Source organism: Beta vulgaris, chromosome 3, assembly GCF_026745355.1.
Source record: "Beta vulgaris subsp. vulgaris cultivar EL10 chromosome 3, EL10.2, whole genome shotgun sequence".
Lineage (NCBI taxonomy): Eukaryota > Viridiplantae > Streptophyta > Magnoliopsida > Caryophyllales > Amaranthaceae > Beta > Beta vulgaris.
In genome coordinates this window covers 35,875,010-35,891,306 of record NC_079204.1, presented here as the reverse complement: position 1 = coordinate 35,891,306, position 16,297 = coordinate 35,875,010, and the positions used below count along the sequence as shown (strand labels likewise).

Below are 16,297 nucleotides of genomic sequence, written 5' to 3'. Positions count from 1 at the left end.
ATTATAACCTAAACTATCACTCGATGAGACCGCCGACCTCTCTAACTTCCCTGATGTCAACTCTTAATCTCTCACGCAGACTCCTCCGACTCTAATCTTCACCGGCCACCATTCACTAGACCACCAGCCCACCTCTTAGAAATTGTTGTGCTGCTGCCACGCACGAGTCTTCTCTTCGCTGCTCCAGCCTTCCTCTTTCCTAGTTTTGCAGAGCACCAGAAATCGGGCCCCACCAGCTTTTCCTTCCTCTATTGTATTGAATTTTTGTTATCTTAATTGGTAAACTACTCATTGTTTATTATACCATGCAAAGTAGTAGGAGGAAAAGTATAATTGCTCTAGGCTACATCTTTATCATCCTCTCTCATGTTGTTTTGAACTTGTAGCATTTACTTTCCACAAGGAAGAAAATTTATGAGATTATAATATGATACAAGTATAATATAACATATTAACTACACCTTTATTATAAGATTGTCGATATTAAACATAAGAAGAACAATACTTTCGTATTGTTTGGAGTCCTGCAAAGTTGTTTGGGTTGTTATAGGATCTTAGTTGTAAGAATTTGAAATAACAATAAAAAATCGGATATCCGTTTAATCGATCCGAAATTTTGGATATCCGAAATTTGGATATCCGATTTTTTTCAAATCGGATTCGGATTACGTTTCCTCTGATCTGAAATTTTTGAATATCCGAAAATTCGGATCGGATCGGGTTATCCGAAATGAATACCCCTAGCTAACGGTCAACAGATAGTGCCTACTGCTAAGGTAGAGGTGATCAAGATTTTCCGGACCTGATTTTTTGATTGCCGAGTTACGGGCAACCTATGTTTGGAAGAATAGGCCAAATTTCGGCCCCAGCTGAAAACGGCCGAAAAGCTCGCTAGGGCCAGCCCAAAATACCGGACTTTGGTGTGTTTTTTGGCCCAACCCACGGTTTTGGCCCAAAACAAACCGCTTTTGACCAAAGCCCCCCCCCCCCCAAAAAAAAAAATCGAAAATAACTCTCCGAGTTCCACTTCGTAGAATTTGCTGCTGCATTACAAGTGAAATACCATCTCTCTCTACAGACTAGAGAGATCACAGATTAGATTTTTTGCAGTCTTCTTTTCTATCTAATAAGTTCGATTTCCAGCATCAATTAAAGTTAATTTGGGGGAAATAAATTGAAGAATTATTTCGACGATTTCAAAACAGTTGAAGGTCTGTTTTGGACTAATTTTCTAATATCGGAGACAACCATGACCCGACAGAGAAACAGAAGTTCCAGAGAACCAATAAATTCCCATGGCAGTGAAGAAACTGTTAGTTCATCTAATAATACTGCTTCTGGGTCCGAGGAAATGCTTCATTTACGAAGTGCGAAAAGGTCGTCTTCTGCAATGCTGACATTGTGTGCATTGATTATGTATTGCTGTTGGAGTGTTTATCATTATCAGTATGAGAACTTACCACTGCCTCAAAGTGCTGAACAGGCGGGGAAACGAGGGTTTTCGGAGATAGAGGCTATGAAACATGTCAACGCTTTGGCGGAGTTGGGTCCGCATTCTGTTGGTTCAGATGCTCTTGATCTTGCTGTGCAGGTTTGTTATTTTTGGTTCTGATGTATGCAATTTATTATGCTTGACATAGCTGCTATTGTAATGGTAATTCACTGTTTGTTTTCTCGAAGATGATAATGTTTGATAGTAAGGCAAATGTGGCAATTTTGCTTGATGCAAGTATGTGATGTGCAAGTGATGAGGATTCAAAGGCACCAACTTTGGAGGAACCAATCACCTTGGTCTTGGATGTGATGGGTTTCAATTTGTTAGTTGTTAATTGGGGTTAGATAGTTGCTTCCTTGTAGCTTGGCACGCCTAAGATTGCTCAATATGGTTTACTTTGGTGGCAAGCATATGTCGTTTGCTAAAGTTGTTTTTGTTTCCTAAACCTAGTTAGAGTTGGCGACAAGGTGTTTAGATTTCTTGTAAGTTTCCAAAATCTCTAGTATATATATATATATATATATATATATATATATATATATATATATATATATATATATATATATATATATATATATATATATATATATATATATATATTTATATGATCACGTGAAAACCCCTTCTTATGCTCAAAATTGAAAACTGCAACATAAAATAGCCAAAAGTCTCTAAAAATGAGCAGAAATTTAAAATGAGCAAAAAAAATGAAATGAGCAAAAATTTGTAAAATGAGCAAAAGTTTCTTAAAATGAGCGAAAACATAAAATGAGCAAAAATCATGAGATGAACAAAAGTTTGTAAAATGAGCAAAAACTTCGTAGAATGAGCAAAAGTTTCTTAAAATGAGCAAAAACATAAAATAAGCAAAAAACATAAAATGAGCAAAAATGTCGGTTTTCCGCTTAAAGTTAGTTTTCAGTGGATCTTACATTCTTACCTCTATCTCTCTCTATCTCTCTCTCTATATATATATATATGTAGCACACCTATCATAATAAAAAATAAGCTTTGAGATTGAGTATTGACTTTTAGTCGTTTTGATGAGCTTTTGCGGTTAGAGAGGTAAACAAACACATAACCGATATTTGTGTAGGAGATTGTATCGTGGTCACAAAATCCGACCTTGAATAGCGACTTCAAGGAATTAATCTATCCTTTTTTATTGTTTTTCGTTTTATACAATAAATGCATAATTGACCTCAACACCACAAACTATGATGCGGGTTTACGGAGAACGACCAACTTTGATTAGTAGCCAAAACACCACAAATTATTGGCCTGGGTGCAGCTAGTGTCATAAATGACGCCGGAGCTAACTATTTTTGTCGGCGGCGGAGAATCCATACTAATTTATTTTTCCATTTCCCCTTTTTCTTTAATTTATCGTATATTTTCATTAATTGGAAGCCTAAGTCACGTGAACATGTGTCGAGAAAAGTTAGCTTTGGCGTTGTTTTTGACGCTTGCTGCACCCCGCCAATAGTTTGTGGTATTTTGGCTACTAGTGACTACTAGTTTAAGTTGGTGGCAGGGGGTGCACCTGTTCCATAATTGTGGTGTTAGAGGCCAATTTTTCCTAAAGTAAAAACACCAGAAATAACGTTCTTTAGATTCACATCAGTATGCAACTCATGTGCTTTTATGTGATGGGTGACTTTATTTTGATGTGCTTTGATGTCATTTTAGTGCTGCCAGCTCACCTGTTATGACTAGGAGTTGGAAATATGATTGAAAACTACACCATTGCACCCCAACACACAACGGGAAGTGTAGGAACCTTGCTGTCTCTTATGGCCTGTTTAGTAGGGAGTAGTATATGGTGATAATGGTAATATATCGTAGTGTAATTTTATAAGAAAATGTCATTTAATAGCCTCGATGATGAAATTTCATCCCCAAACATCTGTTTATCTTCATAACCTTTTATTGGCATTCAATACCACCTTCCCGAGTGGTAATAGATTGTAATGAAATTTAGGGGACAATTAGATGTTTTCAGGTGCACCATTACCATGGATGTTGGTATGCAAATTCCCTTCCAAACTTACACTTATATGGATTACCATTACCACCATTTATAGTCGATTATCAAACGGGATGTTAGAGTCTTTTTGCATATTTTTATAATACCAGGATTTATTTCTTATTGAATTCCTAACCAACTAATTGTAGATGTTTATATAATTTTGTCATTCTATTTGATGATGCATTGATGCCTTGTTACAAGCTGTGATTTTGTTTCAATAAAAGCGTCTTTGAGGACTTTGGTCAAGGAGACAAGAGTGAATTAGACTGCAATAATGGTGAGCGTGCCATGGCTTACAAGATATTTGCTGCAGAACTTGTCTTGATGTCACTTAGTTGTTTTGGCTGTTTTATGTCTTCTGTTGATTTCATATTCCAGACTCGAGAAGTCTCTTCTCTTTGATTTTTGTGACTTGCATCTGTCTTGGGTGATCCATGTGTGTCAGATTATTGTGCTATTGATTCATTGAATGTAATCTCTCTGGACGTCTCATTAATAATTCCTTTTCCTTTTGGACAGTATGTGCAGCGCGCTGTCGAAAAAATAAAAAATACATCTCACTGGGAGGTTGATGTTGAGGTGGAGAAATTTCATGTCAAGGGTGGTGCAAATCGTCTAAATGATGGCTTATTTGTTGGGAAGACACTTATATATGCTGATCTGAATCATATTATCTTGCGGATCACACCCAAATATGAATCTGAAGCAAAGCAGAACTCTGTTCTGGTCTCATCCCACATCGATACTGTTTTCTCTACGTACGTATGTGATTATGATACCTTTCAGTATTCTTTTTACTTTGTCTGTGATAGGGACTTGGGTCAAGCTTCTGAGATAGAGTTTAGTGGGTCGCCATATCGTGTTAAAAAAACTCTTATTTATGCATATCTGATAGACTAGCGCCTGGATCTGTGGTTTCAAGTGGTTTACTGGACTGCATGGACTATGGAGTTCATTAGAAGCTAATAATTAGCTTTTTGGTGGTTGGACAGTAGCATTTTTTTCTTTATCCATCTTGACATCCTTCCATATTTTCCTTTAATGTTACACTGAATTTATTTGCTAATCAGCTTCTGGAACCAATATATTACTCATAAACACTTGACAACTTTTAGCTAATGGAATCACTAGTACCAATACAGCCTAATTCTTTATGAAAAAGCTAACTAGCTAAGTTTCGTATACATATTGCGTATTTATCTAGTTTTGAACTTGTTGTGCTAAACTGCTAACTAGATGTTAGTTTGACACTTTATGGGATACAGTTTTTGGATTTTTGACCATGGGTCTTTAGTGAAATGTATGTTATGCATTATGAGTTGACCTTGTTTATCTATTATAATCTGGGCTTCTAGCTAGCCGCAGGTGTATGAATGAAAAAGTGAATAGTGGGAACATGCTGTATTGGTTGTCTCCTGACTGCATTGGAAGATAAATTACTATTTTTTCTTTTGGATGGGCTGTTCTTTTTTTTTTTTTCCCACTACTCTTGATTCTAGTTCTGGAGATTTCTAGTTGGTTATTACCAAGCCTGTGCCATCATCCTATTCTGGTACAATCAAGATTTGTTTTTTTATCAGAAGTCTAAATAGATTAGATGTTAAACAACATTTCAGAAGTATATACCACTGTGAATGATGATATTGGTAACACAAATTAGTATGAAACTCTAGAAGTGCCATTGGCTCTGTTTCCACAAAATTTGAGTATATGCTTCTTTCCTCGTTATCGAATATACAAATTGTTGCATATATATCTATCTTGATTGGGAGAGTGGGAGTTGGCTTTACCTTAACATGTCCAGGGGGCTACAGCCCTTCTTTTGTGTTCCTAGAAATTTCATGATATCCAGACGAGAAACTTTTGTGTTTTCTGCGTGGGATTACTGCTTTGTATCATTGTACGTGATGTTAATGATTCATGTCCTTGACTCCTTTAACAAATATATAAAGGAAAGATCTGGCTTCTCCTGTCATTAGATCATGGCAAAACCAAGGATCACTGACTTTTCCCCTCTTTGGTTGACATTACTAGACCTCTTTTAGGTAACTCCTGAGCAAGCCATGGCACTTTCGCTATTTGAAACTTGCATTAAGTTTTCTATAGCTGACATATAACTAGTCATCTTCAAAATTCCTGAGCCAGCCATGGCTGACAACATGTTTTGAGTTTGTTGTGCCTATTCTGCTGCAGTTATTCTTTTCTATCACTGTATCTCCATCCCTATCTGCTTAAAATTGCTTTTCTTTTAGGGGAGGAGCTGGTGATTGCAGTTCATGTGTTGCGGTCATGTTAGAGCTTGCAAGAGGAGTCTCACACTGGGCTCATGGTTTCAAGAGCTCTGTCATTTTCTTGTTTAATACGGGTGAGGAGGAGGGTCTAAATGGTGCTCATAGTTTCATTACCCAGGTATCATTCATATGTTCATGCTCAAGGGGAGAGCACTCTCTTTTCATGGAAAATTTGTTATATAATATATTCTCCTCATTTCTCACGGGATGAAGGAGACAGGATACTAGCTTGGAATATGTGAAGTTTGACCTGGTATGTGAATGCAGCATCCATGGAGTGAAACTGTTCGTGTTGCTATTGATTTAGAGGCCATGGGTGTTGGAGGGAAGGCCCACATATTTCAGGTCTGGAACTCTTTTTTTATTCATGTCATTGTTTGTTCTAGTCAATTTCATGATCATAATCATTTTATTCAACCATTGCCAAACAATTTGTGCTGTATGGTCTTTTACAAACTTTCAGTTCTTATCTCTTGTTGCTTGTAACTTAATTACTGTATGATTGCATTGGATTTAAAAAACCATTAAAATTCATCTGTAGTCAGCTAATATATCGTTTGTACAGGCTGGACCTCATCCCTGGGCTATCGAAAATTTTGCCTTAGTGGCCAAGTATCCATCTGGTAATGTCATGGCACAGGTTAGTTTCTTGTGTGTTACATTGTGTAGTTTTATATATGAGTAATTGGTTTTGACAGTTTAATTTGCTGCTGCAGGATCTGTTTTCTTCTGGTGTTATTAAATCTGCTACAGACTTTCAAATTTACAAGGATGTTGCTGGTCTTTCTGGACTTGACTTTGCATTTTCAGACAATACAGCAGTGTACCACACAAAGGTTCATTAAGCTTACTTTCTACCACATTTGCATGTGTTATAGGGTTTCATTAGGAAAACAAATATTATTCCTTCTGTCCCATGTTTGCTTGCTTCACAACTTTCTACCACATTTGCATGTTTTATAGGGTTCATTAAGATTGATTGTTTCGATCTGATTTTATTTCGCCTCCTTTCGTATGATCTTGTCTGATTTAGTTTAAATGAATTTGGATTTGAAATAAGTTGAGCCAAAAGGAATCAAATCTAAAAGAATGAATTAGTAATCAAGTTTAAGGACACTTGATATAATATTTTGATGGGAGGGTGGGGGAAGTCCTTAAGAAAAGAGATTGGGGGGAGATCTGCAAACTGTCAGAATCCTTCAATCCTTTTAGAGGCTTAATACCTGCTAGAATTGCATAGCAAACAAGATTGTTTTAATATGATTTTCTGAAGAAAGTAAAACGAGATCAATTAAATGAAGGGAAAAAAAAAAAAAACTCCTAATCACCCTGAAATTCCCAGTTGAGTTCCAATAAAACAGATAAGTTCCAATGAGGCATATAAATTCCAATAAGGCAGATAACTATCAAATCAATAAGGTCTACTGTGATAATTGGATAATGGAGGTAAATATGTTGAAACATAAGAGATACTAGTCACATGCGCTGCACATTTAGGTTTTAATGAGTCAACGCTGGAAAAGGGTCAAGGTTAGTTCCTCTCATATATATTATTAAGGTCCTCTTTTGCCAGATTTTTTTAAAAAGGCTGTTTCTCGCAAAAACTTGTTTATAAAAGGTTGTTTGTGACAAATTTCCCTTTCTTCTAATATTTTTTAGGGGTAACTGTAGTTAGATGAAAGGGAAAAGTATTGCTTTAAACATTCGAAGTTGCCATAGGCTGATTGACCTAACATTTATTTGCAGAATGACAAGGTGGAATTGCTAAAGCCTGGCTCTTTGCAGCATCTTGGAGAAAATATGTTGGCGTTTTTGCTTCAGACTGCGTCTTCATCTGATCTTGTGAAAGGCAATGCTTCTGGAGCAACAGAGAAAAGTGATCAGAATTCTGCCGTATATTTTGACATTTTGGTATTACCTGTGGACTTTATATTTTCCTATCTGGTTGGATTTGTTATATTGCTCCATGTCAAATTTCATTTTTTAATTCATACCTATACAATGGTCATTATCAGGGGACTTACATGATCGTGTATCGTCAGCAGTTTGCAAATATGCTACACAATTCGGTGATTATGCAGTCGCTGTTGATATGGTTTATGTCCTTAACTATGGGCGGTTATACAGCTATAGTTTCATGTGCTTTGTCATGTTTGAGTGTTATCCTCATGTGGGTACTCTCTATAAGCTTCTCTGTTCTTGTTGCATTTTTACTATCAAGCATGTCATTGGCATCAGTACCATACATTACAACTCCTTGGCTGGTTATTGGTTTATATGGGTTCCCTTCTCTTCTTGGGGCATTTGCTGGTCAACATCTTGGCTTTCTCCTTCTGCAGAAGTATTTGTCAAATACATATGCTCAGGGCAAAAGAACTGTGGGGCCTTCAATTCAAGTTAATTTGGCCAGGTTAGAGGCTGAAAGGTGGCTCTTTAAATCAGGAACAATCCAGTGGCTGTTTATATTGGTGCTGACACATTATTTTAAAGTGGGTTCTTCATACGTACCCTTGGTTTGGCTTGTTACGCCAGCTTTCTCATGTAAGTGAAGCCCCCCTTTTATATTTTAAACCCTTGTTAATAAGAAATGTATAAAGTTGGCTCTTTTGGCAGATCGATCAGTCATTGGCATTCTCGTACTGTTAAAATGGTTTTTCTCTCCTTTTTTTTAAGTGAAGGTTTACTTGCCCTCTTTGCTGTATTAATAGAATAATTTTCTTACATATAAAAAGATAATTTAGTACTATCAAATCCAAACATCTTATGGCCTGCTTGGTATGATTATTAGATTTCAGTTTCTTTTGTAATGCTCTAAGTTATTTGATTGACATTATAATATCATAGTATTCTTGAATTTAATAGTTAATACTAGCAATTAAAACTGTAAACCACATATTGGGCTTTTGAATACCTGATTTCAGTCTAAAACAAAAAGTAAAGTTGAAATCTTGCAGATATTTTGTTTGTCAAAATAAAATCCAAGTGTTGTTTTGTGAAAATAGTTTTGCGTGTTGCTAATAAAATTACAGTACAAAAGCACCAATGAAATGGCGAATTCATCATAATATCCTGAACTCTTAGCATTTTAACTAAAAGTGATCTCATATCGTTGTAGGGCAGATTCTCCTCAAATAAGGTGTTGAATATGATGTCTTCTTTATTTGGACATACTTTTCCCTGATTAACTTTTGCTGAAATATCCATGTAGATGGGCTATTAGAGGCAACATTGTCCCCCATTCGGTTACCCAAGCCACTGAAGACTGCAACCTTGCTTCTTGCTCTATCAGTTCCTCTCGTAGTTTCTGCTGGCTCAATCATTCGAATAATCGGAGTGCTCATCGGGACTGCTGTGCGCTTTGACAGGTAAAACTTTAGTTAGTGATACTGTGAAGTATCTGAAAAGTCTGTTGTCTCATCCTGTTTTCTTTTCTTTTTTTAAGATGAGGAAACAGACATATTTAACAATGAATTATATCGAATGAATGAATATGAAATAACTGAAATGATAGAATAACAAATGGTATATCTTAACTCAACCTTTTCTAGATCATCCATTGTGTGCTCATCCTAAAGATTAGAAATACTTCTAGGTTCCTTGGCAGCTCTAAATCTCTGTCTTCTTTCCATTTCAAATGCCAATAAAACAAACAGCTTGAAGTTGGAAAAGGAACTTGTGTGACTTCCACTTTGTGCTTTCTTTAAGGAAGCTGAATTTGCTTGTTTTCAGCTGTACAAGGATGTCCACATTGAAGTTTCTATTGCTCTAGATTTACCTAATTAGAGGAGTGTCACAGGCTGACAGCATGTCAAGAGAGGATGAAAATTGTTGTTTGCAGCCTGCAGGTTCTCTTTGTGAGCTTATGCTTTAACTCATGGATTTTGGTTGCTGTTTGCCATTGCTCGAACTGATGCTCCCTTGCTATAGCTAGACATTCGGATAACTTCATTAAAATGAATATAACTGTAAAAGGTTTATCATATAGCCCTAAGCATCTACGTTCAAACCAAGGAAAACATGCTTTACTCTCTCATAATATTTTCTTATACACTTTTCTTGGGTTAAAGTTCATAAATTTAAACCCTTTTTTTTCATTAATATATACAAAATAAAATTCAATGTGACATTTTGTTGGATTTGTTGCAAAGTGTATATTCAGAATATCAACTTATTATTTTTGTTAACACGCAATAAAAAGATATTAATGGCCAAAGTCTTGGGGACTGTAAAAAAGCATAATGGAGTACATTTTTCTTTTGCCAGTTATAAACTTGTATGATCTTGCATGAAATTTGGAATGCCTTTGATGGATCATGGAGGTGGATGTTCTTGCATTATATTATTGTCTCCGATAGTCCGATGTGTAAATTTGCTCTTGGGAGTTGGGACCTTTAGATGCTCTTAAAGGGAGGAAGCTGGTCAATTAATTGTCAAATTGGGAAGTATTTGTTTATCAGGCATTCAGAATATGGCTAATTATGTTAATTGCTTGTTTGTAGAAATCCTGGGAGTGCTCCTGAATGGCTAGTAAATGTAATTGTGTCTGTAGTTGTGGCAGCTGTTGTGTGCTTGACATTGGTGTATCTACTTTCGTACGTCCACCTTTCAGGTTTGTTGCTCTTCATCCCCTGTAATTTGCTTTCATTGACCTTTGAGTGTGAATTATTGTGGCTTTGAGTATGCTTGACAGTTGCGGACTTGCTTTGTGATAAACCTATAGTTTCAGGAAAAAAATGTTTCGATCTAGCTTCATACTTTTATCTTATTATAGATTTGTTTATAGATTTGTTTGAGGGAGGGAGGGAGGGAGGGTTGGGGAGTAGGTGACAGTAACAATTTTTGATAGGGAAGAGTAAATTGAAAGAGTGAAGAGAAAGAAAGAGAGGTGGGATTTTCGGGTGTGGAAAAGAAAGAATTAATAGTATAAATATAGCATTTCATTAGGGTTTTGGGGATGCAAGACATTAATTTATTTTGGCAGGACGGGATTTTGTGCTCACTGCTCAAAGACAGCCAACTATAGGATGACTTCGGATAAGGCTGCGCTTAGTTTGACATAAAACATTTTCAATGTAAAATAAATTTGATGAAAAGCATTTTAGAATGGAAAATACAATTGTGAAATTTATTTTCCTTTGTATGGTTCCATGTAAGAAAAGTCGTGGAAAAATGGAAAATGGAAGGGATGAAGATTTCGCTAAATGTAGTTCCTTAGTCAATTATTAGTTGAAGCCAAGTGCTTGTATTTCAAATTTTACCATTTATTTCCTTAGGGAAAGAAACAAAAATGTGAACTTTACATCAGGCTATTCAAGAGACACTCTGTGCATCAAGTCACTATCAGCAGATGTTTCGTCTGTCTAAGAAAGTTGATCATTTTCATTTGTTAATGTAGAAAATACCTGTGAGATTGACAATAATTCCGTTTTTTTTAATAAATTGTTAATTCGTGGTAGTTAATTTCTTTGAATGAAAATTGTAATTTGTGGACTTGTTTTTCTGCAACATGTCTAGGAGCTAAAATGTCTATCATTCTGGTGAGTTGTGCTTTCTTTTTCTTCTCTCTGGCTGCAATATGGTCCGGTCTCATTCCAAGTTATACTGAAGATACTGCTAGAGCTGTGAATGTAAGTCACTGCTTATATATGTTTTTAAGCAGAACATCTGTTCTTTCCCTGACATTCTTATATTATTCAGATGGTTTCAGTTCCTGTTATTTTAATGTGCTGTAATTTTCCTATCAAATTTGCCAGGTTATTTCTCTTATTTTGGTGTTGTAATTTTGTTTCTCTGTTTGTCCTTTTTATTGAATGTATTGGCTTTCCGTATTTCAATCTTGTAAAATATAGATAGGAGAACTCATGAAAGAGGACAACAAGGACTGACAATCGAGAACATGCAGGCCTCAAGGCTGTGCATTATTCTAAGGCTACCCTGGATAAGCCCAGCAGCATAACTCTTAGAAAGAGCAATGCATGCATAAAACACACAACTTCACAACCTTGTTTTCTGTGAACCCAGGTGCAAAACAGCATAGGACAAGATAACAATCCACCTTTCCGACCTCAAATAACTTTTCTTGAAGGAAAATAGCAAGGCCATACGGCAAACTTAGTGGTTACCATTCTCGTTACTCAACACATAACATAGACTGGAAGAAAAAGCTTTGTTGGGATGTCAACTATACTATTTACATTAGAACTTAGTCTATCCAAGAATATGTCCAGACAAAATCCATCATCTTTTTTAGGGGGTTTTGATTTTAAAATCTAATTAGAAAGTCAGATGTGTGGTCCGGAAATTTTCAAGCTGTTAGTGTTACAAGAAATGACATGTTGGGACTTATTGACCAAAAACTTTACTAAAGAATAATTGATCCTAAAGATCTTCCCAAACTATTGATATCCGTGAGAGAAGATTCACATCCTGTAACCATAATAGTTATGATAATGGCATAAAGAATTGGAGTAGACAATTAAGTCAAGGCATAGAGTGCCCTTCCCCATCCAAGTTTCTTTTGGATAGCTAGTAATAGTATACTCCTCATTACAACACACTATGCTTCCGTCTTCAGTAGAAAAGAGGTGTTTATAAAGATGACTTTTTATGCCAAAGAGAGTTAGATTCGAAAAAGGAGCCGCCATGGCGATTTTCCCACCAAAAAGTTCTTTTGGACAAAATTTCAAACACAAGCTTTCTTCCTAATGGCTAACAAGGTGGAATGAGTCGTATAAGGGAGTGTTGAAGAGGCAATATTGGATAAGTTTAATGTGCTCTTTGTATACGGGCTCTTTTTCAACCTTCTGATCTGTGAAAATTCACTTTGACCTCCAACATGGTGGACTTGATAAAATTAGTTTCAAGGCCAGAGATACAAGCAACTAGAATCTTGTAAAAACAGCAGAACATTCTTGTAAAAGGAACAAGATGGTATCATCTCCAAATGATGAATGAAAGACAATCTAATTATTAAAGAGTCAAATATAACAACAGTTGTTTATGTCATGTGACCCATGTGTGCTGCATAACTTCCTCTTGTTCATTATTGCTTCTGAACTTAAATATATCCTTTATTGTTAGCACTCTCGAGCATGGAATTAAAACTCTCCTATTCTGTTACCAAATGGCCATTTTGTAACGGATGTTAGATTTGCTGTTCTGCGAAATCTCGTTATGGAATGCCATAACAAAAATCACAATACTTCTCACAGCGTTATCCGTTCCGTAACACGAACTCGTCGTGTCAGAACGTTTTTAACTCTATTACATCCGTTCTTTTCAGACATTGGCTAAAAGTATTTTAGGGGGTGTTTGGTTGGGGGTTTTCTGGAAAGGGTAAGGGAATCAAGTTATTAGATTCCCTTGCTGTTTGTTTTCTTAGTTTAATGATTCCCTTTACCTTCTCCTTACCCCCCAAAGTCCTCTACTCTCATTCCCCCATCCCCCTAAGGTTTCATGTTCACACAAGTGACCCACAGAAACTGTCACCACCATCCACCATCCACCATGTAAACCACAACTCTAGAAAAAAAGTGGAAGAACACAGGGAATGGGAGGGGGAGAAAAACAGCAGAGGCGAGAAGGGAAGGGGAAGAGACAGTGACGGATCTGGAAGGAGAGGGGGCGAACGGGCGGCACAGAGAAGGGGGGAGGAGTGACGGCGCAGCAAAAGGGGAGGGGGAGAGGCGCACTGGCGCAACACTGGGGAAGGGGAGGCGCAGCTCTGGGGAGGGGGAGAGGTGCACTGGCGCAGTGCTGCAGGGAGGGGAGGGAGAAAGGGTGACAACGCGGTGGGAAGGGGAGGGGGAGGAGCGCCGAGGTACTAGGGCGAGGAGTTACGGCGGCAGAGCGAGCAAGAGAGGGAGGATAGTGGAAGAATGTAAGAAGAGGAAGAAAGAGAAATAAAAAAAACTCCTACCAAACAACATTGTAAATCTAAGGATTTTGCTTTTCTTTCCCCCTTAACCTTCCTTGATTCCATTCCTTTACCCTCATGGCAACCAAACAGTCCATTATGAATACTTATGTAACTGATGAAACATGATATTCTGATAGAATCGATTATATTATGTTGTAAATATCTTCATAAATTGAAACAACGCAAACAAGGTTAGAATATATTAATGTGAATTTTTTGAAAAAATTCACGCCGCATCTGCTGCGATCCGTTCCAGTCATCCTTTACAAGCCGCTTTGCGACAACGCAAAAGTTACCACAATCGCGACCGCATCCACGATTGTTTTCCTTGCTCTCGAGTCTCTAGTCTCTAGTCTGAGGACAAGCATCCAATATGTGTATATGACGTTTTCTTATGATACTCAGGTTGTTCATGTCGTGGATACAAGGGGACTATATGGAAATGCGAAAGACCTCAGCTCATATGTGTCACTTTTTTCCTCAACGCCAGGGAACTTGAATAAAGAGATTGAACAGCTCAAAGAGGGTTTTGTATGTGGTAGAGAGAAGGCTCTTGATTTTGTTACTTTCTCTGTGAAGTATGGTTGTTTAACCTATAATGAAACTGAAAGTGGATGGAGTGACCTCGATATTCCCATATTTGAAGTTAAGAGTGACAAGAAGATGGACTTAACAGAAGTTTCAATTGACACAAAAGTTTCAACGAGATGGTCTATAGCAATCAACACTGATCAAATAGCGGATTTTGAATTCAGAGGTAGGAATAACCCATTGCATCTATTAGTAATACTAAATCCTTATTTTCCTTGGCTATTTCCTGTTCATATGAACTCTGAGCTTGCTGTTTGTTGACCAGGACCATCACTTAGTAAAAATATCTTGATCATACATATTCACGATTAACTTTTTATAGAAGGAATCTGATTTATATAAAATATCCTTTTGAATCTGTCTTTGCATCTTCCATTTATTTCCATCGGTCCAAGGTTTAGTGAAGAATGATCCATAGAACAATTTGATATATAACCCATCACAATCTAGGATAATTTGATGAGAATCATGTAATATTTTAATAGGAAAGTTAGAACTTTTGCATCAATATTGTTGTTTCATAATACATATGCAAACTTTAAGATGATTATCCTATTTTAATTTGATTGGTTTTTCAAGGAATACTTCTAGTATTATGTATCTTAAAGTATTTGGTTTATTAATAACGGAATAAGCACTTGATACATCGTCTGAAACCAAATTAAGTGTTATGAATCAAGTGTTTTATCTTGAACTGGAAATTATCATACTTCAAGTGCTACCCAATGTATAGAAAACCTTGCTCTCTCCGTCCCTAATAACATTCTGAGGTCTTCAATGTAATATAGTAAATATTAAGAATAATCAATATATATTAACCCAATTTCTTACTAAAGACCTCTGATCAAATTTAGGTTTGGAGGGCGTATTTATTAGTTCTTTTTTTTCTTCATGTTACGTAGTTTGATTCTCGAAGCAGCAGAAAGGAAAATTCTGCACTTATTTTATTGTTTTATCCTATATTTGTTTATAGTTCTCGTTTTCGCAGTGGCCTCATATATTTTCTTTTCTGAATGTTTTCTCAGTCTCAGGTTATCCTGAGGTGCTAGTTCCCTTGGGCAACAAGAGTAGTGTAGATGGCTGGCATAACATCCAGTTTTCTGGAGGAAAGAATGCTCCAACAAAATTTGATCTCACTTTCAAAAGGGTCGGAAATGCTATTCATGCTTCTGAGCACCTGGACAATGATCTACAGAAATATCTTATAAAATTGAGAACTGATGTAGACAGATTAACTCCCAAAACAGAAAAAGTTTTGACGAAGCTTCCAACTTGGTGTTCTCTTTTTGGGAAATCAACTTCTCCACATAAGCTGGCATTCTTGACTGCCCTACCTATTGATTACTAAGCCTGTAAATTGAGTTTGGAAATTTGTGTTATAGTTGGAGAAGATGCTACATTCATATCAAACTACGAAAACTAGACGCTAGTATATTTAGATTTGTAAGATTATCTAGTTAGTATGTTTGTTGAATAACTTCTAATTAATTGATTAAAATGTTTGTTTTTTCCCACTCACTTAACTCGCATTAAATTAAATCATACTTTCCTTTGTTTTTGAGGCGAAATTTGTCAATACACTAAGTTTTAGATATTAAATTCGTATGTTATTTTATTTTGGTCAAATTTGTGTCACCATTCTCATTCATTATCAAATTATATTTATACTTCCCTTCAAAAAAAAATCAAATTATATTTATAGATCATAAAGGACAAAGTTCCACTACAGTAAAAATTAGGAATAATAATCAACTTCAATATGTTTAGCGTGCTTATGGAATATTGGATTTAATAAGGGAAACATAGGAATTGACACAAGATTTAATAAACATCACTTTCAAAAGCCAAAAAGTCGTAAAATACCCTTTTGATCATTATCAAGACGAGAGAGAAAAACAAATCGTGAAAGTTTGTGATTGTTACTCTTGTCATTTTGTCATTTTCTTTTTCCAATTTAAGGTATGTTTCACTTA

The 16,297-nt window shown here is 36.2% G+C and overlaps 1 protein-coding gene across 3 annotated transcripts; it reads left to right on the top strand.

The window, feature by feature from the left end:
- Positions 1-1,000: 1,000 nt before the first annotated feature.
- On the top strand, positions 1,001-15,842 carry LOC104884602 (uncharacterized). Of its 3 annotated transcripts, XM_010669287.4 has the most exons (13): positions 1,001-1,591; positions 4,044-4,282; positions 5,777-5,933; positions 6,083-6,160; positions 6,381-6,455; positions 6,532-6,651; positions 7,562-7,726; positions 7,831-8,356; positions 9,024-9,180; positions 10,315-10,424; positions 11,330-11,442; positions 14,139-14,490; positions 15,350-15,842. In XM_010669287.4, the coding sequence occupies exons 1-13, from the start codon at positions 1,250-1,252 to the stop codon at positions 15,670-15,672; spliced, it is 2,757 nt and encodes a 918-aa protein (XP_010667589.1). In that variant the 5' UTR covers positions 1,001-1,249; the 3' UTR covers positions 15,673-15,842. The 3 variants fall into 3 exon arrangements, with proteins under 3 accessions (XP_010667589.1, XP_048497371.1, XP_048497372.1); XM_048641414.2 differs by lacking the exon at positions 1,001-1,591 and having other exon boundaries at positions 4,069-4,286; XM_048641415.2 differs by lacking the exons at positions 1,001-1,591; positions 4,044-4,282; positions 5,777-5,933; ... (1 more) ...; positions 6,381-6,455; positions 6,532-6,651 and having other exon boundaries at positions 7,585-7,726; positions 7,831-7,985; positions 8,155-8,356.
- Positions 15,843-16,297: the final 455 nt, after the last annotated feature.